At 35.9% G+C, this 25,025-nt stretch overlaps 2 protein-coding genes and 1 pseudogene across 3 annotated transcripts; 2 read left to right on the plus strand and 1 right to left on the minus strand.

Annotated features, from left to right (window-relative positions):
• The first annotated feature begins 680 nt into the window (after positions 1 to 680).
• Positions 681 to 3,232, plus strand: LOC147409687 (putative oxidoreductase At4g09670 pseudogene; annotated as a pseudogene).
• Positions 3,233 to 8,722: 5,490 nt separating this feature from the next.
• Positions 8,723 to 13,588, plus strand: LOC147409688 (very-long-chain aldehyde decarbonylase GL1-9-like). The gene is made up of 2 exons (XM_086431484.1): positions 8,723 to 9,343; positions 12,799 to 13,588. Exons 1-2 carry the CDS (start codon positions 9,113 to 9,115, stop codon positions 13,339 to 13,341), a joined length of 774 nt encoding a protein of 257 aa, XP_086287610.1. The 5' UTR covers positions 8,723 to 9,112; the 3' UTR covers positions 13,342 to 13,588.
• Positions 13,589 to 15,234: 1,646 nt separating this feature from the next.
• LOC147409689 (uncharacterized protein At5g64816) lies at positions 15,235 to 22,343 on the minus strand. 2 transcript variants are annotated; one of them, XM_086431498.1, is made up of 2 exons: positions 22,226 to 22,343; positions 15,235 to 15,767 (listed from the first exon to the last, which is right to left on the minus strand). In XM_086431498.1, exon 2 carries the CDS (start codon positions 15,712 to 15,714, stop codon positions 15,337 to 15,339), a length of 378 nt encoding a protein of 125 aa, XP_086287624.1. In that variant the 5' UTR covers positions 15,715 to 15,767; positions 22,226 to 22,343; the 3' UTR covers positions 15,235 to 15,336. The 2 variants fall into 2 exon arrangements, with proteins under 2 accessions (XP_086287624.1, XP_086287619.1); XM_086431493.1 differs by lacking the exon at positions 22,226 to 22,343 and adding an exon at positions 21,234 to 21,593.
• Between the last annotated feature and the right edge of the window lie 2,682 nt (positions 22,344 to 25,025).

Genomic DNA, 25,025 nt, shown 5'->3' on the forward strand with positions numbered 1-25,025 from the left:
TGTAATCTGACCCCTTACCCATTTCTCTGATTCATGGACCGATCCGTATCCATTCAAAGTTATTTGTGGTTCCTAGACCTAAATTAGGTGGCGACTCCCATTTTTAAAAAATCCCAATTTACCAATCAGACCCCTCTACACTATTTAGTGAAAAAGGGTCGAGACAATTTCATGCTCATCGTGAACTGAGCACGAATATCGTCAAGTCTGAGCCTATAATGCTTTGCCAACTTCAAGTTTACCAACTCAATCATTTGAATGATTTGGTAAAAATTACCCGTCATTTGGCTAGGGGCCTTGTGGTAAAAATTGAGGACTTCGCGAGTCAAGGGACTCAAGGGAATTTGGAGTCAACAAGAAGTTGATCCTAGTAGATCACTATAGTGTCCTTCTCCCATTGTTCCAAGGGTCTGAGTGCCTTAGTATAGGAGGTGGGGATAGAGTTAGCAATGGCGAATTGATCATTGACAGACTCTATTTCCAGTTTAACAGGGGTATATAGGTTTTTTTTTTCTATACTAAGAGTTTAAAAGAAGGAAAATAAGAGAAAGAGAAATTCAAAAGGAAAGTTAAGAGAGAAAGGTACATTAAAGACGAAGAGAAGTAGAAGGAGAAGAACCAATCTAGGAAAGAAGCACATGGAAAGAGACAAGGGGCACTAGGGCGAGATAGAGGAGAAGATGACGAGAAATGGGGTAAGTGGTCCTTTAAATAGAAGCCTTCTTCTAGATTTGTGAGAAGTCAACTACCTGAGTCACATTGAAAACCCAAGTAATGATGGGGAAGACGAACCTCGAGAGATGATGGCACCAAGTAAAAAACTTGTATTATGAGGCACGACGATCAAGGTCACCAAGTGGAAACGGTTGGCAATAGAGCCAATGAAGGTGTAATAACCGCCAACATAATACATGAGACATAAACACCTCTTTGAATCCATTCACATTGTTCTGTCAACACATTAAAGATGACATATAGGGAATCAACCCGTAAGCAAGACCTTAAAAGAGGATCTGGGGATGCTCAATCAACACGCCCATTAAAAGGGGAATGAACCTAGCAAAACCACATGTACAATGCCTTGAGGCATAGGATTGGATAATGAGCCTTAGAACCTTAGGTTGTGCCTAAACTTCCGAGAGGGAGCATTGTGGATGGTAAAATTTATCATAGAAACCTATTCTTCCTTTTCAAGGGGACAATATTTTGGTACATATCATCAAGCTAAACAAGTCTTGGATCTGGACATTTTTGTCAATTATGCACTAGAAATGCAGCTGATCTAGTCTTCATTCTATAGATTTTCGTCTATTCTTCTACAGTTATATAAGTGTTCTCTCTGTTTTATCTTTTTTTTTTCCTTGACAATATCTTTGCTTTATTTCTCTTAAGATAAAACCTCAGAAATTATTAAGTGAAATACTTTTTTTGCTTTTGTTTTGTTGTCTTGTTTCATAAGCATGAGATAGAACTTATAACCTGATAGTTCAGGCACAAAGTGCTTTTCTGTTGAGATACAAGTTTTAGCTTGTTCTTACTTATGTCCCTTGAACGCTCCTCCAACTTAAATAACCATATAATTGCTCTCTATCACATTTTTATTTGTTTTTAAGAATATTATTGGAGTTCCAACAGCAAAGTAAATAATAATTTTATAATTAAGTTGAATAACTAATAATGGATATCATTGTAAGGATCTTAGCAAAAGCCTTCCAATCATTCAATTTTTACTACAAACCAACCTATTGAAACCCACTAGAATTTGAAAATCCAGTAATTTAAAAATAAAACAAAATATTTTGAATGGAATGGGAACTTGTGGGTTGTTATTGAGAAGGGGAGAGGGGATTTATGATTGTTTTGTCTCTACAAGTTACAAGGCACTTTAATTAAAATGACAATTGTTCTTAATTTTGCAGAGGTTTCATATAAAAGTAATGTATTTTACTAGTTGAGATTATGAGGGCTTTTGATTGAATAAACATGGGAAAAAAAAAAATTCAATGGCTATAGATGATCTGTTGTTTTTCTTATGAGATATACATTTTCCTTTACAATTATGGTTGCCACCTAGATAAAGAGACCTGCCATTAGCACCTCAACTTTTACTTATTACACCCCAATTAAAAATAAAGAAAATAAGTGGATGCCTGAGAATAAGTAAAAGTTGGGGTGCCAATAGCAGCTCTCTCATTTTTATTTTCCGCTAGATTTCTATTTTTTTGGGTTTAGGCTTTTATATGAGCCTAATCACTATTGTAAATAACTACTGAAATTGTTTGAATGAGTGTTATACATAATGTTTTGTGTCATGTTGAGATTATAATTTGAGCCAAACCTTTGTAATGTTTGAAGGGTGTGTTTTAACTGGGGTATGATAAATAATTTAAGAAATTGGGATGTAATAATAAAAGTTGGGGTGTCAGTCGGTGAAACCTCACTCCATATGGTTCATTTAGGTGTCTACAATTGTTCTTGATATAGTCAGTCTTCCATGGGCTTTGCAGGTACACAGTGTCTTCACATTTGGTGCAGATCCCAATTTTCTCAAGAACGATATTCGGGTGAAATCAGATCTCGATGGCCTTGGAGCTCTTGGCGACGTTGGTTGGTACTGCACCAGATCGATTTTATGGGCTGTAGATTTTGAACTTCCCAAAACCGCAACCGCACTCCGTGGACCCATTTTCAACGAATCCGGAGTACTTCTATCATGTGGGTCTAGCTTTCAATGGGAAGACGGCAAGGTAGCAACCTACCACTGTTCCTTCCTTTCCAATCTGACCATGGATTTAACTGTGATTGGGACAAGTGGAACCCTTCATCTTAACGACTTCGTTCTTCCCTTTGAGGAGGACTCCGCTTCATTTACTCTCTCATCGAAATCTGGATTCACAGAACTTGTAACAGGGTGGAACCCGTTGCCAAGCAAGCATATCGTCTCGACAGATCTCCCCCAAGAGGCCCGCATGGTGACGGAATTTGCAAGCTTGGTTAAAAGGATTAAGGAGTCTGGTTCAAAACCGGAGAATAAATGGCCCGCCATCAGTAGAAAGACTCAACTTTTATTGGATGCAGTGAAGACTTCGATCGAGAAAGGTTTTGAGCCTATCGAGATTGTAAGTTAAATTTAAACATTTTTATAGTCTCTATATGTTGTTTATGGATTGTTTTGGTACTTAAGTATGACAGACTTTTAATTAAATAAAACAGAATGATCCAATTCTCGACATTATCACTGTTTATGTTGAGTAATTTGTAATTAGATCATCATTATCATCAAATCCTTATACCAAAAATTTGTGTTTGTTGCAAAAATTAGTTTAATCACATTGTGTTAATTCAATAATTATCATATTGCAATTTATAAAAGGTTTAGGGGTTGTTATTTTTGCATCAGAAAAAGTAATTTTTCACGATCTATTGGATCTTCCCACCAAATGTTATCAACTCTCCTTTCTTTCATTTATTTTAAAATCATATATATAATGGAAATTGATAAAAACTCAATGATTTTTCAAAATACCCAAGGTACAATTCATAAAATTTACCTAGTGTCAAACCTCGACACTGAAATGAATATATTATAGCATCGAGGCTTAACATTATCTATCATCGAACATTGACATTAGAATGTATTATAACATTTTTTTATAGGTATTCCTCAAGGTTCGATAATAGGTAACATCGAGGCTCGCCATTGTAATACATTCATTTTAGTGTCGAGGTTCGACACTAGGTAAATTTTATGAATTATACCTTATAAAATTTCACGAAATCATTGAGATTTTTATTATTATTTTACACTAAAAATATATCAAGGTTGACAAGAATATATAAATAAATTTAAATAAATGAAAGAAAGAGTGATAATGTTTGGAGAAAAGTTCCAATAGATCCTGAGAGTGGACAGATCTACAAGATTCATTATCATTCCTCAAAGCTAGAGCCTTGTTATAGAGCTCCAATGGCTATTTGGTAGGTATAAAAGGTTGGGAGGGAGGAAGTTATAATTTAAAAGAATATTCTTCAAGGGCTTACTAAAGAAATTGTAGGTGGGGGTATTTTTGTCCAAAAACATGAGTTATGTTAGGAAATGACCATATTTTGAGTATTAAAAAAAAATGGCACTTTTTTGTTATTGTCATGAACCTATGGAATTTTTATGCTAAATGTCTATTATTCTACAAGTAAAAATGACGTTCATTTTGAATTTTGACTTGATGGGTGTCGTTCTTATCGATCAGGGTGGTGAGATCCTTGAAGGGAAAGGTAATAAAAAACATTTTGCGGTATTGATAATCCATTTTAATGAATAATTATATTTTTTTTTAAATCACACATTCATGGGCTCAACATGGAGACGAGTTGAATGCTGAATTTTTTCTCGGTGAATATTATATGCTGATTTTTGCCAGGATGATTATCGTGGCTCTCAATTGATTTTGGTGAAAATGAATTCTGAAGCAAGCTCTTCCTATGGAACCATAAATGAAAATGTTTGATATTTGATATTTGAATGATCTATTTTGAGAGAGGATTTTAAATAAAATTTTGATTTGGTAACAAAAAGTAGCCCAACTTATAACTAGAAATCAATCATTCTAAATGCTCACATCTAACGAGTAGAAGTCACTAATCAAGTTGAATGTTTAGTCGCATATCTCACGAGACACGAAGTTGGCCTTTTATCTTGGATCTTCTCATATGTCCATCTCTCGCGCTTTGCATAGCTTCTACCTTTTCACAGAATCCTAGATTGACCAATCACAAACACACATGTGCATTAAGGACATCTCCAAGTTACAAAACTACTCATTGGGTTCCATGCGATTAATCATCTGAGATTCCGTGAAATTCCAGATTCACTATTCTATGAACGAAAAACTATTTTGACATCACCCTATCCTTCACTCGTTATTTGGATTAAACATGCCGCACACTAAATTGTGTTGTTGTGCCGCATTCTTTCCATGCATTATTCAAGTTAACACTTATAATAAATAGTCAATAAAATTTCAAAGTTAAAATTAGTTTTTATAAAATTAAAACTATTAAAATGGAGTCTAAAATTTGCTTAAGCGAGCATGTTAAATTGGTAGATAAATAACATGCGGCCACGTGTAGATTGAGATAGGTTTTGAAATATTTTACTAATTGTACTTAACTATCAATTTTAATACTTTTAACCCTAACCTCCTTTTTTGGGAAAAAAAAAATCAATCTCACAATCTCTTCGAAAACAACTAGCCCTCTTTCGATATAGAGAGTACTCTCAAGATCTCACAATCTCTTCAGAAGACCTGTGAGGCTTGTTTTATGTGTTTCAAGGTCTTTTTGACAGTTGATGAGACTTAGGGTATGTTTGATTGCACTTGGAAAATAAGGTGGAAAATCAATTTCCATGGAAAATGACATTTTTCAAGTGTTTGATTGCACATGGAAATGGAATTCATTTTCCACCCCATTCAAAAAGTCCACTAAATCATGGATTTCACTTTCCCACCCATATGGGTGGGAAAATGAAATCCACCCATGTTTTCCATCATCAATTATTCCCTACCACCACCACTACCACCACCACCACCATTACACTAACCTTGCCGTCGTCGTCATCGCCGTCGTCACCATCGCCGTCGGCTCCGTCTCCGACCACCTTCTCTCTCTCTCTTCTTATTTTTCTTCTTCTCCATTCCTCACCTCCTCCGCTACCACCACCACCAAGTTCTCCCCCCATTTTCCTCACTTACCTTCATCGTCGCCGTCGCCACCGTCGTCGTCACCGCCGCCACCATCGTCGTCTTCATCGCCACCGTCGTCGTCGTCGTCGCCGCCACCGCCTCCACCATCGTCGTCGTAGCAGCCACCGCCGCCGTCGTCGCCGCCACCGTCGCCCTCGTCATCGCCACATCCTCCTTCTCCTCTTCTTATTTTTTCTCCTATTTTTTTCATGATTTTATCCAAGTGAAATCAAACAATGGAATTTGATTTTCCAACCCTACTTATTTTCCACAACTAATTTTCCATGGATTTCAAATTCCATGGAAAGTGACTTTCCATGCAATCAAACATACCCTTAGTAAAATCTTTTTTCCTTACTAAGATAGTAAGATTAGTCAAACTCTAAGAGTTATCGGTTGGTAACCCTATTCACTATTATGGGTGGTGACTCCATTTAGTAAACTTTTTATTTTTTAGTGACCCCTCATTATTGGAGAACTCACCACTTTTTATATATCGTCCAACTCATCACTTTTTATTGTTGAATTCTCTACTTTATATTTATTGTCGAACTTGACAATAAAAAGTGGTGAACTCGATTGTCGACAATAAATTTCAACGGATCTACCTTGAGATTCGTAAAATATGATTGTAAATGATTTTATTGATTTTTGATGAAAAGTAGATACAAATCTCAATGTTTCCTTTGATTAACAGTCAAACACAAAATAATGACGATGTATGTAGCTTTTCTTCTCTCCGAATTTCACGCTTTATCGATTGAGAAGAATACTTTTACGATGTCTTTGTTTTGTGATTGATCTTCTATAGAGGTTTTTATAGATCTTCTTCTTTTCGAGCTTCACGCTTTATCGGTTGAGAATGTTTTCTAAGCTTTCAGAGAAGGGCTTTATGCTTGATCTTCTCTTTAGTCAGAGTCCAGATCTCTGAAGAACCTTGTTTTGTTTCTGGAGGAGGGCTTGAGAGCTTCTTCATCTCTAGAGGGAGAGCTTCTGTCTTCTGAGAGAAAGTGATCTTCATCCCCTCTCAATGAGAGAGGCTCTTGTATTTATAGACTTAAAGGTAATTTAACTTTTCAATTATACCCCCAACTTAATGAAGTTTAATTGATTTATTTAAAAGGTTAAATTTGTCAAAATCCAATTTTAATGATTTAATTTATCATTATTGGGCCGAACTCATTTATTTGGATGTAGGGCCTAATACTTAATGTGTGGATCACTTGATTTTTATATAGATCATGGGTTTTATCTGCGAAAACCCAAAACCCAGGCTTGTAAGAGGCACGTTCCCATTTAATGGACTCAATTTGGATTTGAAGCCCATTATAAAATTTGTAAAGGCCTCCTCAAAATTTTGGTGCCTACATCGACGTTGGTAAAACCTACCCATTTTCGATTTTCAAGTTTTTCCAACTAGAATACGTAAAAAGATTGACTAAAAACTTAAGATAATAACTTGTTTAGATGATTCCAAACCAAAAGAATCATTCTTGATCGTTTTTCATCCAAAAACAAAAACAAAAAAATATGAAAAAAAACCCTTGAAAATATCTTATTATTCCTTCTTAAATTCTTTCCGACGGAATAGAATCTCCAAAATTTGATTGAGATGCCAAAGATTCAATTTTTTTAGATGAAAACGATGAGTTCAAATAATTAGGGCATTCAATCATGAGAAATGTGGAAAATGGGGTTCAAAAACCGATTAAAAATAAAAATTTTACTAAATGAAGTAATGAACTATTAAGAAAGGCCCTGCAACTTAGGAACTAATTAGAAAAAACACCTCTGCCATTGTTCTTTAAGAAGTTTTTCCAAGAAAAATATATTATTTCTTCGTGTGGTGAAAAATAAAAGAGTTGTGCTAAAGTAACATTTAAATTTACATAGTTTCCTTTCACACATTGCTGCCGTGGAAGTGGCCGGAGGACCATTGATGCTTTTCCCTCTTATCTCGATGAAAAGCATCTACGATTTCATACACACATCCACATCAGCAACGATGTAAACTTCAATGTTACTTCAGCATTTTCAAAAACAAAATTATAACAAAAATAAATTAAATGTTTTTATAATTACTGGATTCATCCAAAACTATCAAAATGGAGAAAAAAAAATTACTTGGTAAAAATATATTTTAAAATCAAACTCAATTGTATATAATTGTCTCCTAAATTACCATAATTTATTATATAAAAAGGGGACCTGATATTGGCACCCCAACTTTTGTTTATTATAAAATTTGTTAAATTATTTATTACCCCCTAATTAAATGAAATTATAAAACACACCATTCAAATATTATAAAATCTTGTTATTACCTCAACATTACAAAGCATTATGACACATTGAATGAGAATTTCAATAGTTGTTTACATTTAGGGTTAGGCTCATACAAAATCCTAAATCTAAGAGAGAGAGACAGATATTTCTAATGGCACCTCAACTTTTACTATTCTCAATCATTGACTTTTTTTTTTGTGAATCTGCATTTCATACATTGAATGGGCCAAAATTCTGGTACATAGTGAACTGTTCATTTTAATTCCCATACAATGAATTCGTCCCTTTTATAATCTATGAATTTGTTGATAAAATATTAACGATTTTATCTTATCAGTGATCTCGCAAGTAATTTATCAACGAATTCGTTGAATATTGTAAAAGTGACGAATTCACTAGAAAAACATGTTTTGGGCGAAACCAGAATTTGGACAGCACACATTTTGGGAAGCCTCAATCAATTTTAATTGGGGTGTAATAAGTAAAAGTTGAGGTGCCTAAAAAAGGTAAATTCTCACAAAAACCTATGGTTCACTAATCGAACCGATTTGTTTTTAAGAATTTCGGCTTGAACCGGTCTGGCTACCGGTTCGATCCAGCTTTTTGGTGTTTCTCTTCTCTTTTGATGGGAATTTCCCCTTTTTTCGGTCCCCTTTCAAACTTCCTCCAAACCAACGGTAAAAAAAGCAGCCATTTGTTTTTTTTTTTTAAAAAGCCCTAGAAATTCCCTTTTAAAATTCTCAAATGGATCTGAGACCATTTTATTTTTAAATTAAATGGATCTGCGACCTTTATCAAGGTCTTCTAATCTTCTCAGATCCATCACCATTGTTTGATTCCAAAATCCTAACTTCAGACTCAATGAGCCCTAGATCTGAACTACCGATCCACACTAATGCGATTTTTGAAGTTGTTTTGTTTTCGATCTCCTCATATCTGGAGATCTAATTGCAACCAAAAATGCAATTTGAGCAAAATATGATTTAGGGTTCAAATTACTAAAATAAAGTTTGGATTTTTTTTTTGATTAATTTGGGCCTCCACTGCATTTCAAGGTTCAATTTCCCCAATTTGATTCATCAAATATGGTTTTCTGGGAAGGGTATTTAAGCGACGAATCGATGGGAACTTTTGCGCCCATTATAGTTTATTGGGTGTATGCTGGATTTTATGAGATTTTGCCGCCATTTGATCGTTATCGTTTGCATACAAGAAAAGAGGAAGAAGAGAAGAATTTGGTTCCACTTTCTTCTGTGATCAGAGGTGTTCTTCTGCAACAACTAGTTCAAGCAATCGTCGCCCATGGACTCTTCTTGGTCGGTAATTGTTCAACTTATCCTCTTTTTTACTTTTTCTTTTCCTGAGTAAATTTGACTTATTTTTGCATGAGAGATGATGATGTATGATTGAATTTCAAAGGACACTTGTCCTTAGGTGAAGAATTGTGAAGTTTGATTCTAATGTTAGCTACACAATAAGAAATTGGGTTTTTTTTTTCCTTGAAATACTCTTGGATTTGGAAATTCTAGTATAGTGTGTGTTGAAGTTCTAATATTTCCATGGAGGATGTGGAAATCTTTCTTGTAATTTCAATCCTCCCTTTCGGGCCCAAATAAAGATATTAGTGTCTTTTCCTTAAACATGGGAATTCGGGTTCTCTTCAAATGGATCCATTTACCCTCGTGGTCCACAAATCTCTTTATTGAGCCACTGTCACAAAATTCTCTGAATCTTTTCAAAAGGAAAATTTTGGCGAATAAGGGGTTGTCCGATTAATTCACTGAATTAAGTGAATTAATTGGTTAATCATAGAGTTGAAAAATAAAAGTTATATGTAATTGGGGGATCGGGAACGAGAGAAACAACAGTGTTCAATAATAAGAATAGCAGCTCTCATGCAGGTTTCTTGGAGATCTTGAGTTTGTTATACCTTTGGTCAAAGCAGAGCATAGAGTTCGTGGGGACTACATTTGATGATTTTGTTTTTAGATGGCACTCCTTATGTAATTATTGATGATGTTTTTCTTTTCTTTGAGGCTCTCTCGGCCTCTTTGTTTCTTGTCTTCCCTCTCTGATTAATATATTATACTTTTCAAAAAAAAAAAGTTATATATATAATTGACTAACTCTGGCCTAACCTCCGCCTCTCTCCATCTCTCGAAACCCTACTCTGTAATGCACCTATTTTATTGGTTAAAAACATCATTTTTAAAATCCCTGAATTTTTCCAAAATGAGTTCTAAATCTTCTATGAATTTAACTGAACTGACCCCTGCCCAATAAATGCTGAACCCGAACTTGGTTACTGTGATTTGAGCTTTCGAATTTTATCTTGAAGTGTCTTTCAAGAGTTAGAAATCTTCCATACCTGTTGTTAGCTAGTGTTTTGATATCCTCCTATTGTATCTTTGTTTATGAGAGAGACCACACAAGGGCTGGCCTTGTCGTGTATCACCAAGCTTTTGTATTCTCAGTATCTCAATTTTCGACAAAGCAAAATGTAGCCTAACATGGTCCCCTTATCTTCTCTAAAATGTTTGAGAAATTATTTTCTAGCTGCCATTCACAACATCAAGAATCAAATCAGCTGTAGGAAAAGATAGTTTTCCTAAAATGTTTTCTATCTTTTGTAAAAAATTTCAGAAATTTTTTTCCAGTCTAGCATACTGCTTCATGTATGACATGAGAAGGACTATATGTGGATAACAGCTGAATCATGCTGACAAATATTAACTCCTCATAATTAACAAGCACACTGTAGAGCCAAACTGTCAGTTGTTACCATAAAATTAAAATGAGGTAAGCAAAGCAGCCTTGGTGCTGGCTATGATTTAATTGGAAATAAAACACTCAAAGCATTTCTTGTGAAATACACCATCTTGTTTACCTACTTCATTTGCATTGGACTCCAGCTTCTCTATCATTGGAAACCTATGTAACAAGGACACTCGATATTCTAAGACTTCGATGTATCGGACACAAGCCAATGTACTTTTCCATGCAAACCTCATACATGGCTAATATGATTTGCTTTCGTGTCTGTCACATCGATGGTACTGGATTATATGTAGCTTTATTTTTCTCTGTTGTTTTGTGGCACACATACCAGCCCTACTTTACTTATGAAGTCATATAGGGGTCTATTATCAACATCTTATAATATGGCTGGAAAATAGTCATTACCCATACCAAAAGAGCAAACTTCATTGTTAATTCATTTACCCAGGCACTCTCTGAGCTTAACAACCTTCCTAACCAATTCCATTCGGCTACTATTTGGGGTTCTAAAGCTCCTTCTAAGGTTTGTTTTTTCATTTGGCTAGCCACTTTGAATAAATTACCCACGCTTGATCTTCTTATCTCTCGTGGTTGTGACGCCCAATTGTTGTGCTCTTTGTCTAGCCAGTGGTGAATTCGTTGATTACATCTTACTTCATTGTGAAGTTTTCTCCGCCCTTTGGAGTAATTTCTTTGGTCTATTTAGGATTTCTTGGGTTCTTCCGAACACTACTTTCTCTCTTTTTCAAAGTTGGGATTTATCCTGTTTCTTGAGGAGAATGAACATTTTGTGGAAGTTTCTTCCTTTTTCCATCTGTTGGGGAATTTGGTTGGAAAGGAATGGGAGAATTTTTAGAGGGGTGACCTCAAACTTTCATGAGATTACCCTGAACATTTTGGGGATTTTATTTTTTTGGTGGAAGTTATACCTTGACTTTAAGGGGGTCTTCTACGAAGACTTTGTCTTCAGGTGGGAAGCTTTGATAGATTGTTAGGGGCTTTTTGGGTTGGTCACCTTGACCGCCTTGTAAGTCTCTATTGTATTCTTTCCCCTCATTAATGAATTTATACTTATCAAAAAAAAATTATTCTTATGCTTCTTAACATGATATTTAGAGCTTCCTTCGGATTTTTCTTTTTTCCTTGATCAGAGGAAGGTGTTTTTAGTTGTTTTCCATCTCCTCTCTTTTGCTTAATCTTCTTATTTCCTAGAGTCTAAATAGCAATCAAATTTTTTTGAGAAAATTCCAATTGATAACAAAACAAAAAATTAAAGGGTGTAAACATTGAGGCATACTGAAATGATAGTCCTGAGTATATGGTCAAGAAGTAGGGAAAATGAACCAATGAAAGAATGGATACTTTGGGTCATCCAAATTAGGGGAGTTTCCTTGGTGGATCTCTGTCTCGTCAAGTCATAGTCACCTAGTCGGGGTTCGGGAATAAGTCGGCAAGGGAAAATGGCAAAATTTAGAAAGTTCATGAAAATCAGGCTTGGGTTAGGACTAATTTTGTTCCTACCAAGTGGTGTTCTCATATTATATCATCAAATCCCATATTAAACTATAATAAATCACTAACCCCATGTTGATATCATCCATACATCTCAACAAAGTAATCGTAGGTCCACAACATATTTAGTCTTTTATTGTTTGAAATATAAAAAGATTACAATCATGAAACTGAAAGGAGAGAGGAGGCTGAGAAGAAAAACAAGAGGAGAGACGGACAAAGAGGGTTAGGAGACTGATGGTGAGAGATGTAGGGTTTTTTTTGTCTGTGTGTGTGTGTCTGTGTATTTAATAGGTGACTTTTTCATTTTTAATTGCAAAGTAAAGTCGTGATTAAATCGCCAAATTTGGTGACTATGCTTCATGTAACCATGTTTAACCTATCCCACATTGTAAACTGTCCTTAGAGTATACAATGGGCACCTTAAGAGTTTTTATTAACATTTTGTAAAGTATGTCTGTTGGTTGGCTTTTTGATTCAGATGACCTCGAAAGCAAGTTCATCGGGCATTGAAGTTCAACCCTCCCTTCAACTTCAACTTGTACAAATCATAGTCGCAATGCTTGTCATGGACACTTGGCAATACTTTGTACACCGCTACATGCACCAAAACAAGTTCCTATACCGGCATATCCACTCTCAGCATCACAGACTAGTTGTTCCATATGCAATTGGAGCTCTCTACAACCACCCCATTGAGGGTCTCCTCCTTGACACATTTGGCGGGGCCATTTCGTTTCTGATCTCAGGAATGACCGCAAGGACTGCTGTGTTCTTCTTCTGCTTTGCTGTTGTCAAGACTGTCGATGATCACTGTGGACTCTGGCTTCCTTGTAACATCTTCCATCTTATTTTCCAAAACAATACTGCTTATCATGATATCCATCATCAGTTACATGGCACAAAGTATAACTATTCTCAGCCATTCTTCCCAATCTGGGATAAACTTCTTGGGACCCATATGCCTTACAGTCTTGTGAAGCGCCACGAGGGAGGTTTTGAAGCAAGGCTGATGAAAGACTAGCCGTGTATTTTGACCATTTACATGACCCACGGGTCAGAGAGGCTGAACTGAGATGTTTGGAATTCCTTGTAGCAATTTTCCGAGGATTCGTTTGTTAGCAAAATTTGGGGTTGATATTAAAATAGTTCATTGATTTGCATTCTGTATACCCATACCATTTCATATGTTTGTGTAGTGTCATTTATGTTTGAAATGCAAATCTTGCAGTTGGAGTTTGATGAATTAAAACTCGTCGATCACCTCAAAACTTGGCCACCAAGTCGACTCAATTTGATGAATTGAACATATTCTCTGGAGTCATATTTTATCCCGGCATTCGGATTTCGTGTTTTAACGGTCAGGATTGCTTTAATGAGTTATTTTCATGTATACATGGATTCAAGATATACATGCATATGGCTTGGGTTCTGGTGATTCATGAAAAATAACTCAAGAAAAAACATATGAGCCCAACCTAGATTCAAACCAATACTCAGTTTTCTGAAAATCTCAATCCCGTTTTTGAAAATTTATGTACAAATGATTACAAAGATTTAAATATTTCTGATTGATTGAAAATTTATGTGATAGTTGATAACCATCCTGCATCCGTATTTTGTGTAAACTTCTCTAGCCTCAACCAGCAAAAGAAACTACTCCCCCAACTAAAGTAGAAACACATTGTTACTGAGGATTATAACATCGTCCAATCACCAAGAGTTTTCGTGAAAGAGGACAGATCAAAGCCAGTATATCGCATTCATTTCTACAGATTTAGAATGAATTAAGATCCCGAGAACTGACCAATACATCAACATAAGGTTGCCCAGAAAATTTTCAAATAATTAAGCTTAGATTTTCATTTGGTTGCTCAGCAAGTCACATTGAGTTTCAAACTTATTTCAATGGTTGTCAATTGTCACAAAAAGAAAGAAAAACAGACTTCTTGTATTACTACATTGGCATTTATTTTTAGAATTATACAACAGCAAACATTGGCTCATTTGAAGCATCGGTGGGGTGGGGGTGGGGTTCACCTAAATGCACTAACAAAGTTATCAAATCACATTAAAATTTTGAAGTTAAACAACAAATTTTCAAGAGATACACATGTTCCAAGCAACTAATAGGTAAGACATTTGTGTCCATGAGAGGCTAAAGGTTTTGTATCCTTCAGATATCTATACACCATCCTATCAGTGTCAACTCTAGCCCAGACATCGTCCCTGGATGAGCATAGAATTGATTAGCAACCAATTAGGGTATAAAGTGGGTTGTATTTTATCCAAAATCCAAGTGATCTGAATCTGAATATAGCAAGTTTGGACTCTTGGGGTAGACCCAAATAAAAGAAATGAGTCGAATATAGGTTGATGTCCCTTGATCCGTGTCTGATACGCATCCATCCCTATATCTGCCTAGATCTGAATGATATGCTCCTTTGAAGTTAATATTGTGTTTTTTAAAATATCTTTTTTCTTCTACATTAATTTTTATAAAATAAAATAATTATAATAGTTAAATAGAATAGTATAACAATTAGAAAAGAGATAGAACAAAAAAAATGTTACATGGTCTGAAATTATCAAGTAATTTAGTCAGGTCGGATCCGGAATTAGTGATATTATAGCAATTAGAAAGGAAACATAGCAAAATAATAATAATAATAATAATGTTAAACAATATGAAATTATCCAACAAGAATCAAGTAATTCAGTTGGGTAGGATCTGGATTTAGTGAAAGCACATGGTATTACCCAAAAGGGTCGGGGTTGGGGTCGAATTCAGATACTGATCTGGATCCAAGTAAAAAACTTGGATATGGATATACTCAGATCCAGGCCAAACCCAACACATTTTAAGCCCTACAACCAATTGACCACAAGCAAAAAATCACAGAATCAACAATCCATCTCTAACCAACCCATTGACATAGAAGGAAAAAAGCAATACACCATTCCAAAATCTGGTACACATAATTTAATTTATCAAGGAAAGAACACATTAAATCAAACCCTAAGAATGATAAGATGAACTTTTAAGGCATTCACTTTGACATCTCCGTAGGCAAATATCATTCCAGTTGGGTATTTGATGTTGGTTAACGCAGACGGTGCGAGCACAAGCATCAGAACATGCATCGATCTCAGAGACACCACAGACAGTAACACAAGTGTCAGGAGTTGGGTCCTTGGAGAACGCACCAACCCGCTTCAACATTCTCTTTGATGTACAGACCCGCTCACAGACAAAGATGTCATCGGAGCTCTTCTCCCTCCCACGGGCACTGTTAATTCTTTGCTCGTCCCCACGTCTTCTCTTCATCCTCAGAGCTTGCCCTGCAATCATGGCTGGAATAGTGGCCCCCAATAGGGACCACCATACTTCTACCATCACTGTTGTCCAGAGTTCAAGCCAATCTTTTGTCTTTACGGTTCTTTTTCTACCTTCAAAGAGAGAAGAAAAAAAAATGGTTGATTATATAATTGGTATGCATTTCTTTTCTACAAGTCATGGAAAACTAACCATCCAACCACTATATAAAGAGAGATTTTATTGCCACACCAACTTTTGCTAACGTCACCCCAATTCATAAGTAAATCACTAAAGAATTAGAACACATCTTGGGGTGGCATTAGTAAAGTTGATGTGGCAATAAAAGCTCTATAAATGAAACTATTTTTGTCAGCCTAGACAAAGCCATGATTTTATCTGAAGTCGGAAAAACAAATAGGGAAGGATTGGTGCTTCAAAATGGATCCTATTTTTGTCAGCCTAGACAAAGCCATGATTTTATCTGAAGTCGGAAAAACTAAAAGGGGAGGATTGGCACTTCAAAATGGATCCTATTTTTCTACTCAATTCTATCTAATATCAATGCATCTTCAGATCTTTTCTTAGTACTACGGTAAATGTCATACTGGCACTCCTACCTCCCTTTCAGAGCCTAAAGTGTCCCTATTGGTGTGTTAGTCCTCAGAGAACATGCCCAGACCATCTCAACCAACTCTTAAAGCCAGTGGTAGGCCTTCCCTTAGACCATGTTAGCCATTCAGCATACCCCAAACATAGAGTTACAGAAATAATTCAGGTATAATTGAATGTCAACATCCAAAACACCGATACACATGCAGCGAAAGGGGGACCAGTAAAAGATACGGTACAGAATGTATTAATTTTTAATAAAAGGTCAGGAGAAAATATTCAGCATATAAACATACAACAAATTGTGAGGGGAAAAAAAAGGAGAAAACAAGACTGCCACGCAGCACTACATTAATAACATAGAATAAGAAAAATAAATAATTCATAATAAAGCAGTCCATTTCCATCAAAACCAAATTTGACTAATAATAGAAATCTAATTTAAATCAAAACCAATGTATTAGAAACATTGAACAAGGTCAAAACATCAAAAAACTGACGGAAAGAATAACTACAAGATAATACAAAAATGGAAGAAAAGATTATCTGCTATGCATGCATCATTCACCAATAGAGACAGACAAAATGGAGAGAGAAAAAGGAAAAATGAGGATTAAATGAAGTATCAACTTGTGAGGAGGGATAGTTCACGTTATCCAAAAAAGTGGGGAGATTTGAGGATGAAAAATCTTAAAGATATGAACAAAGCCCTATTGAAAATGGCTTTGGAGACTAGGGCAGGAAGTTGAGCCATTGGAGGAGTGTCCTAGACAAGAAATAAAGGTACAATCAGCATCAATATGATACTAATAAAGTCAAACTTCTTATGGCTTAGCATAATGACCATGGTGACCTACCCTACAATCGACCACCACTATTGATGAATAGTTTGCAAACTCTGAGATGGTAATGTATGCAAAATGCTAACAAAGATAAAGAAAGAAAATTAAAATTCAGACCACTATGGATCAATCAAGACGAAGCTCAAAAGAAATTATCGAATTTTTTCCTTTAGCTTTTGTACAATGTACAAAGTGTTCATATGTTTGATTACACAGAAAACGGGTACGAAATCAGAAATCAATGGAAAATCACATTTCTTACCCCATTTTCTGTGTAATCAAACATGTGAACACTTTGTACATTATACAAAGTGTTCTCCCTCCCACACACCTCCCTTTGCCCCCCTTCTTCTTCTTCCCCTTTATCAGTTTTGTTTCACAAAAATAGGGCATCTCCCTCCCTCTTCCCTTTTATCAGTTTTGTTACACAAAACTGGGGCATCCCTCCCCTCTCTCTCTCTCTCCACCTCCATCTCCATCTCTTCTTCCTATTCTTCCTCCCCACCACCATCACACAAATGTGCAATCAAACAGTGAAATTCATTTTTTTTCACTCTATCAGTTTTCCCACGACGATTTCTTCACAAAAACAGAGCATCACTCCCATCTTTCTTCTTATCCCCCCCCCCCCCCCCCACACACACACACACATACCCCATGTGCAATCAAACAGTGAAATTCATTTTTTCACTCTTATCAGTTTCCGACAACCATTTTCCCAAAGGAATTCAAATTCCCTTCGAAAATGACTTCCTTGCAACGGGTCCCAAGTGACCAACGACCACTTAACCCTTGTTACACATGCCCCACGTAGCACCCCCACTCATGCACACCATTCAAAGAATGAGACAATTTTGGTCAGTTTTATAGTAGATGATGGAATTTGAAAAGACGGGGCACAAGAAATTTTCAAAAAAAGTTAGTTGAATTTCTTTCCAAAAAGAACCTCTCTCATTAAACTATGCCCACATGTAGGCCCACGTGGCACCCCCACTCATGCACTTCACCCAAGTTTGGCTCAGTCTGGCATTTTGTGGCATGGCATGCTCACACGTGTGGTTAGCACAACGACCACAACTTTACCTAGGGCTAGAGGAATTATCCATTCTACACACTATGAGTTTACTCTCCATGAGAAATGGTTTTTTTTTAAGCAAGCAAGTTAGTAGTTAGTAATTAGTAGGTGGAGGTGGTTTTTGAACCTAGGTTGTGGACTTGTAGTATCAACACTCATATGGTCAATAGCAATGATCACATCTCTTAACAACTACAACACAGTGTAATGTCAGCAACAAATATGTCCAAATTTTCCATTATGTTAAATCGATTTTTTTTAGATCTAATTTTACTAACACCTAGTAGTGGTTGGCCCCTTTTCCAAGCTCTTTGGTACTATCTTGATCATGCCAAGGAACATGAAGTAGGTTCGCAATAGTGGGTGGTAGTTATCTTTTTCTCCTCACAATAGAGTTATTTCGTCCTAGTTTCATTTTGTGATATGTTGGGGAGGATGGAAATACATAAACAACTAGCTATTTGAAGGGGAGGATGAGTTTCCATATAGATTACCAAATGTTTATTTCATGAGGAATTCCACTGTTGGATGTTTTGTCAGTCTAGGTTCTATCTTTTGGAGGGAATTGTCCCGTCTTCTGCATACTTTACTAATCCAAAAAGAGAGATAAAAGGGAGCTTTGAATTTGCAAGTAGGAGAAGGTGAAGAGGGAGAACTAGAGAGAATGAGCAAAGGAGAGTGAAAGGGGCAGGATATCACTACTTTTCTCATGTTTTATTACAGAATCCACAAATTAGTCTTATATGATTTAAATATGGGCAAAACATATGTTTCAAAAAGAAAAGCAAACTTTCTATATTTTAAATCATATTGATATACTTGTCTCGAACATAATTACATGTAACAATACAAATAGGTGGCCAACAAGGTTTCTAGATGCTCTTAGATGTGCACATTTTATTTGTTTTTCCTAGTCTCGCCAAGCATCCATATGAACATCCTCATCTCAACTATACTCATTTTATCAAGCTTCAGTTTCTCAAAGCTAACTACTCCCACTTGCAACAACCACCACCACCAAAAAAAAAATAAAAAAAAATAAACCTAACTAATCGTATGATTTCTGTATCACAGTGAAGAATCTATCTTAATGAAAAAGAACAAAAATAAGTCCAAGAATTTTAAGACAGACCAAGCAAGAAAAACTCTAGTAGTGTTCATGAGTGGAGGAAGAATCTATGTTACAATCACTATTAATTGTAGGGTTTTGATGTCAAGATAAAATCTCAGAAAATAAGTAAATTAGGTTTCATTACATCACTTTGAACCAAGAAAAACCTAGTTCTCAAAATTTTAAGGGCCTGTGTAGACACAAGAGCCAAAAATACTTTTCAAAAAAAAAAAAAATACTTCGAATTTTGAAATAAAGTTGGAGCCGAAGTACTGTTTGAAAGAGCTGAATAAGTACCGTGGTTTAGGATATGTGTTTGGGAACAAGTTCTGAGAAGTATTGTCATTGTACTCTTAAGATAGATTAGTGTTTGGAAACCATCTAGATTTCTTAAAAAATGATCAGAATGCCCTTATAAGTACTTGTAACTATTTTTAGCCCTACTAATCCAATTACTATGCCCTAAAATATGTTTTATGAACTATTAACTATGCAATGTAAATGATTTTTTTTTTCTTTTGATAAGTAAATATCAAATTATGTTATCTAATTATAACAATTTCATGTAATAGGGAGGGAAACATAAAGCATCATTTGGTGAGTTGGAAATGCGTGACCAAAACGAAGTGTAGAGGTGGCCTTGGGATCAAAAGGTTTGACTTAGTCAATTCAGCTCTCCTAGGCAAATGGCTTTGGCGGATGGCGTTGAGAAGGACAGTTTATGGAGACATGTTATTGCTTCGAAATGCAGAACAGTATTTCGGGTGGGAAAGCGGGACAAATAGGGATGCTCATGGGTGTGGGTTCTAGAAAGAGATCTTAAAGAATCTCCCTTTGGTTAGGGTGAAGACCAGCTTTAAGGTGGGGAGAGGGAATAGGGTAAGATTTTGGGAGGATAGCTAGTGTGGGGAGGAATTTCCTGCCTTGTATTCAATTTCCACTAAGAGGGGTCTCCCAATGTCAAATTTTAAGCGGTGGTTGGATGGGTCTTGGAACTGGGATTTTGGATTTCATATAGCGTTCAACAATAGGGAATTGGGGGCGGTTGGGAGGTTAGTGAATATCACCAATTCCTTTTCGATTGAATCTGACTTTGATGACACTCGGGTGTAGTTGGAGAGTAAGGATGTAATGTTCTCGATTAGATCGTTCTTTCGGTCAATCACAAATGTGGAGCCATCTTCTTTCCTGTAGGTTGCAGTTTGGGGGCCTAGAGTGCCTTCCAAGGTATCCTTCACGTGGACAACAGTGTTAAATATAATTCAGACCTTGGACTTATTGAGATACAGAGGTTTTTGTGGGGTCAGTTGTTGCACGTTGTGTCTAAGAGCTACAGAATCCGTGGACCATGTGTTGCTTCATTGTAGTGTGGCAGCTGAGGTGTGGGCCCATTTCCTTAGTCTGTTCGGTGTTTCTGGGTGCATGTCGGATTCTGTTTGAGTCAAGGCTTGTTATTGGGAGCTCCTTTCATGGGTTCAAGAGAGTGCTTTGGCGCCTTACCCACTTCACAATTTGTTGGGTTCTTTGGTTGGACCGTAATAGGCTCATCTTTGAGGATAAAGTTTTGGAGTCTTAGTCTTTCATCTTGTCAATCATAGGTTTCTTGTCTTTATGGTCGAAGGTGTATAAGGAACTTAGGGGGATTAGATTTAAAGATTTTGTAGCGAGATGGGAGGGGGTGTGTTGTATTCCATGAGACCTTGTGTATCTTTTGCACTAGGTTGGCCATAGATGGCCGACCTTGCTATCTATTGATGAAAATTTTGCTTTTCAAAAAAGAGAAAATGTTTCCTGTCAAGAAGTTCATTTTCAATTCCTTTTGGTTTAACATATAATGTGAGCTTAACTGAAAGATAAGAAAAAAGAAGTTCATTTTCAATTCCTTTTGCTTTAATATATAATGTGAGCTTAATTGAAAAATAATAGAATACACATAGATAGGTTACAAAGTAGGTAATACCTCCCAACATAAGAATCTCCTAATGAACAAATTGAATGATTGGAGGTTGTTAATGTCAAGAAGATTATTTTCATTTCCTTTTGGTTTCATAAAGAATGTGAGCTTAACTGAAAAATAGCAAAAATACATGGAGATAAATCACCATTTTTCTTATGGAGTTCGCACCAAAGTTCAAACTTGTTTTCCTCTGTTCATTCTTTATTTCAATTTTTATGATTTCAACTCTGCTTCATTGTCGTCTCTTTAAAGAATGAGATTTCAATTGTCCAACAAAACAGCAAAAGCAAAAGATATTCAGTGACTCACTTTTTTAGAAACCTTGAAAAGGATTTTCTAAAAAAATTGATATTTTTCTTCTTCTATGTACGATTCGAGCAAGAACAGAAAATGAGTTCTCCAAACTCGAAAGGCCAAGATCACCATAATAAATAAATAAATAATTATACAAGCTTTATCAGAAATGCTATAAATAAGAACATGTATACAGTAAAAGAATTACACTAAGAAAAACACCTTTAAAATGAAATTTCTATATTTCGCGCTGTTGGATTTGAGCTTCCAGGAGATTTAAAAATCGCTTGAAATCCGTCAAAAAACCTTACCTAAAATGATGATTGCGGCGAACCAATTCAGAGAAGAAAGGAACGAAGGAGAAAAAACCTTATTTTGTTCTCAAAGATATTTGATTGGATTCCATGATTTGGCTAAGGTCTCAAAATTATCAAAAAAAAAAAAAAAAAATCCCAGTTTTTTGGTATCCAAACACATACAAAGAAACCACATTTACAGATAAAAAACTACTCTCAGAAAAAGCAAATCAGAAACCCTAACATCAAATTGCTCCTAACTTCTAATCTGAAACTTCCCCAAAATACTAGGGGGGCGGAGAAGAAGGGAAGAAGAAACAAAATTAGGGTTTGATCTGCTCTAAAAGAAGTGATTTAACTATTGTTCGAAAAAAAATATATATATATTCGAGAGGAATTTCTCACCTTAAACCCTATCGCAGTCTTCGGTGCGAAAGAACTGTTCTCCTCTGTTGCAGGTATGTTGCGATGGAGAGACGGGTTTATGGAGGAAAGATATAGTGGTGCTGACTTTAAATACAATGGTGTCCGGCAGATCATTCAAACAGGCCCACAATCTAGTCAAATAGACCCGTTGGCCTGCTTCTGACTTGGACAGCTAAGGCCCAGGGCTTGATTTTAAGCTCGTAAAGTAAGCTAGGCTCATAATTTTCAATCCCGTTATCTAAGTAGGATTAGGGCCTGGGCCCTAGGTCCAAACAAAATGCTACAGTAAATGATGGAAAAAATTACTTCATAGACCGTACGGTAGGGACTTTTTCTAAATGCACCCTGAGTTTTAGGGCAGTATCTTAATAACATGGTTAGTAAAAACTTTCTTTCTTAATACCCCTACACCAAATAAAACACGTTGAATGCAAATCATCCATAATGACGTTTCAAATCAACCATTCATATCAATGATCTCGATGATTCATGTGAAACATCGAGATCATCAATTGTAACGAAATCAATATCAACCATTGGAGTGTTGATCTCGATGATTCATGTTCAAACATCTAGATCGACATTTAGCGATCTTTGATATCGATGGTAGTGAAAAAGTTGATCTCGACATTGGAACAAACTAGATGACACTTTCACTTGAAAAGGCCAACAATGAAGAAAACTCTCAGTCTTTCTTGACAAGCATATTGAATCAAAGATACCCACAAAAAAAAGAGTACTAAAAAAAACCAGAAACATCAAAAAATAAACAAATAAAAAACCAACATCAAAACCCAAAAAATATTATTAGTGAAAATCACCCACAAACCAACATCAAAATTTTAAAAACATGAGTATTACCAGATCTGAATTCAAATCAGAGAAAAAACTTTGAAACTTGAAAGTGAAGAAAAAAAAAACTCACTTGTAGTTCGATAGAAACCCTAACGACGAAACCTTGCTTCGCAATCCTGTAGAGAGTTGGGAGAGAGAAAGATTGGGTGAGCAAGAGATTAGCTCGAGAGAGATGGAAGAGAGGGAAAATGGTGGTATGTGTGAGAGTTTACTTGTTGATCGAGTCTTTGTGCGATAGAGAGAAAACCAAACAGGAAAACTCGTGAGTTCAACCCACGATATATCTCGCAAAATATTATGCTACTTTTCTAACTGGATTAGTTTGTGGCCCACTTTTAGTGGTAGCAACTAAGCATGCACAAAATAGGAAAAAAATGAAATAATTTGTGTTTCTGGCTCTCAATTTTCCCTTCGCATCACTCACACGACTGTGGAGGGCAATTTTCGAAGGTGTTGACATGTGGCTCCCATGAGAAAAAGCAACCAATCCACCGAGTTATGTGAATAACTACCGAGGCACACAGGTCGGTTAAATCTAGCTCAGACCACTTAAATGTTGACGTGACAACAACGACAGTACTATCACTGATGGGACACACGTGACAACTCATAATCTAATAGATCAGTTGTAACCACCACAGACTTGTCAGGGCAATTGTAGCAACTCCTGCAGCTATCGAGTCAAAGAGCAGGCCAACCACTCTGAGTACAATCACTGAGAATATCCTAGAGAATCCACCAATCAGGATTCCTATAAATACCAGGTTGCAGTTCACATCAAAGGTTAGAAAAATTCTTCTTAGAGAACTCTTTAATAGCTTGGCACTAGTTCTAACTTGATCATCAGAGTGGTCCTGTTGCAGGCCCCCACCGAGCTAAGAGTCGTCAAAGGAGATCTCGAAGTAGTGTGAAAACTTGCATCTACACAGACTATGGCTTCTAGCTTGACTAGAGTTTTTCTATTAAAAAAGTATGGCAGTGTAGAACCTTAAAACCTACCAAGTGTAGACACCCCATTATTGCATCTGCCTAATTCGACAATTCGTCACCCGATTTTGGTGGATTCCTAATGATGAATATAAAAGAACTCGAAGGCTTGTGAGTACTGTTTGGTTCCTTCTGTTTCTAGTTTCTTTTCATCCTCCCTACTCGTCACTACTCGACCTAGAAATTTACGCACGCTTAGGATCGCTACATCTTACACCTGACTTAGCAAGCACGTACGCATAGGTTCGTTACACAAATCGATAACTTAGAGACCTCGCTACGCTAGATAAATATAACTTTAGAACTTAGAAATACTCACACAGTGACTGAAAGAAAACTCACGTTGAAATTCCTAAAAAATCTGTAAAAATCACAAAAATGACGAAAATACCCTTCATAAATTTTTGATGTTCGAAAAGTCTCTAAAGTACCCCCATTGCACTCAGAACGTGATTTCGAGTCTAACGGGACCCAAATCGATGAAAACAGAGAAATTCAAGAAAAATCGTCAAAAATCGTAAAAATGGCCAAAACGCCCCTTAACATCTAACTCTAACATAGAGACCTTGATCCCTAGGAAAATAAAATTCAAATAAAAAAATTAAACCAAAATAAAATTCAAATTGAAAATTAAACTAAAATCCAAAATTTAAAATTAATTTAAAATCGTAAAATCAAATTAAATTTCAATACAAAATAAAAATTAAAATTTTAAGAAACCGATTAAAATACAAAATCAAAATCAAAATCAAATTGAAAATCAAGTTAAAAATCACTCAACCAATTAAAATGCAAAATTGAATTAAAATTTTAAATCAATCAACCAAATCGACCAACCAAAAATATAATTAACAAATTAAAATCCATTCGATCACATTTAAATCGAAATCCAATCAACCGACCAATTAAAAATTGAAATCAATTTAAATTTCAAATT

The sequence above is a fragment of the Akebia trifoliata genome, chromosome 2, assembly GCF_017979445.1.
Source record: "Akebia trifoliata isolate Shusen 1 chromosome 2, ASM1797944v1, whole genome shotgun sequence".
Classification (NCBI taxonomy): domain Eukaryota; kingdom Viridiplantae; phylum Streptophyta; class Magnoliopsida; order Ranunculales; family Lardizabalaceae; genus Akebia; species Akebia trifoliata.

What these genes read in the sequence shown, in the direction of transcription:
- LOC147409688 (XM_086431484.1), top strand. Translation starts at nt 9,113, where the DNA reads ATGGTTTTCTGGGAAGGGTATTTAAGCGACGAATCGATGGGAACTTTT. An exon ending in TCGCCCATGGACTCTTCTTG is followed by an intron (nt 9,344 to 12,798) that starts GTCGGTAATTGT and finishes TTTTTGATTCAG; the next exon opens with ATGACCTCGAAAGCAAGTTC.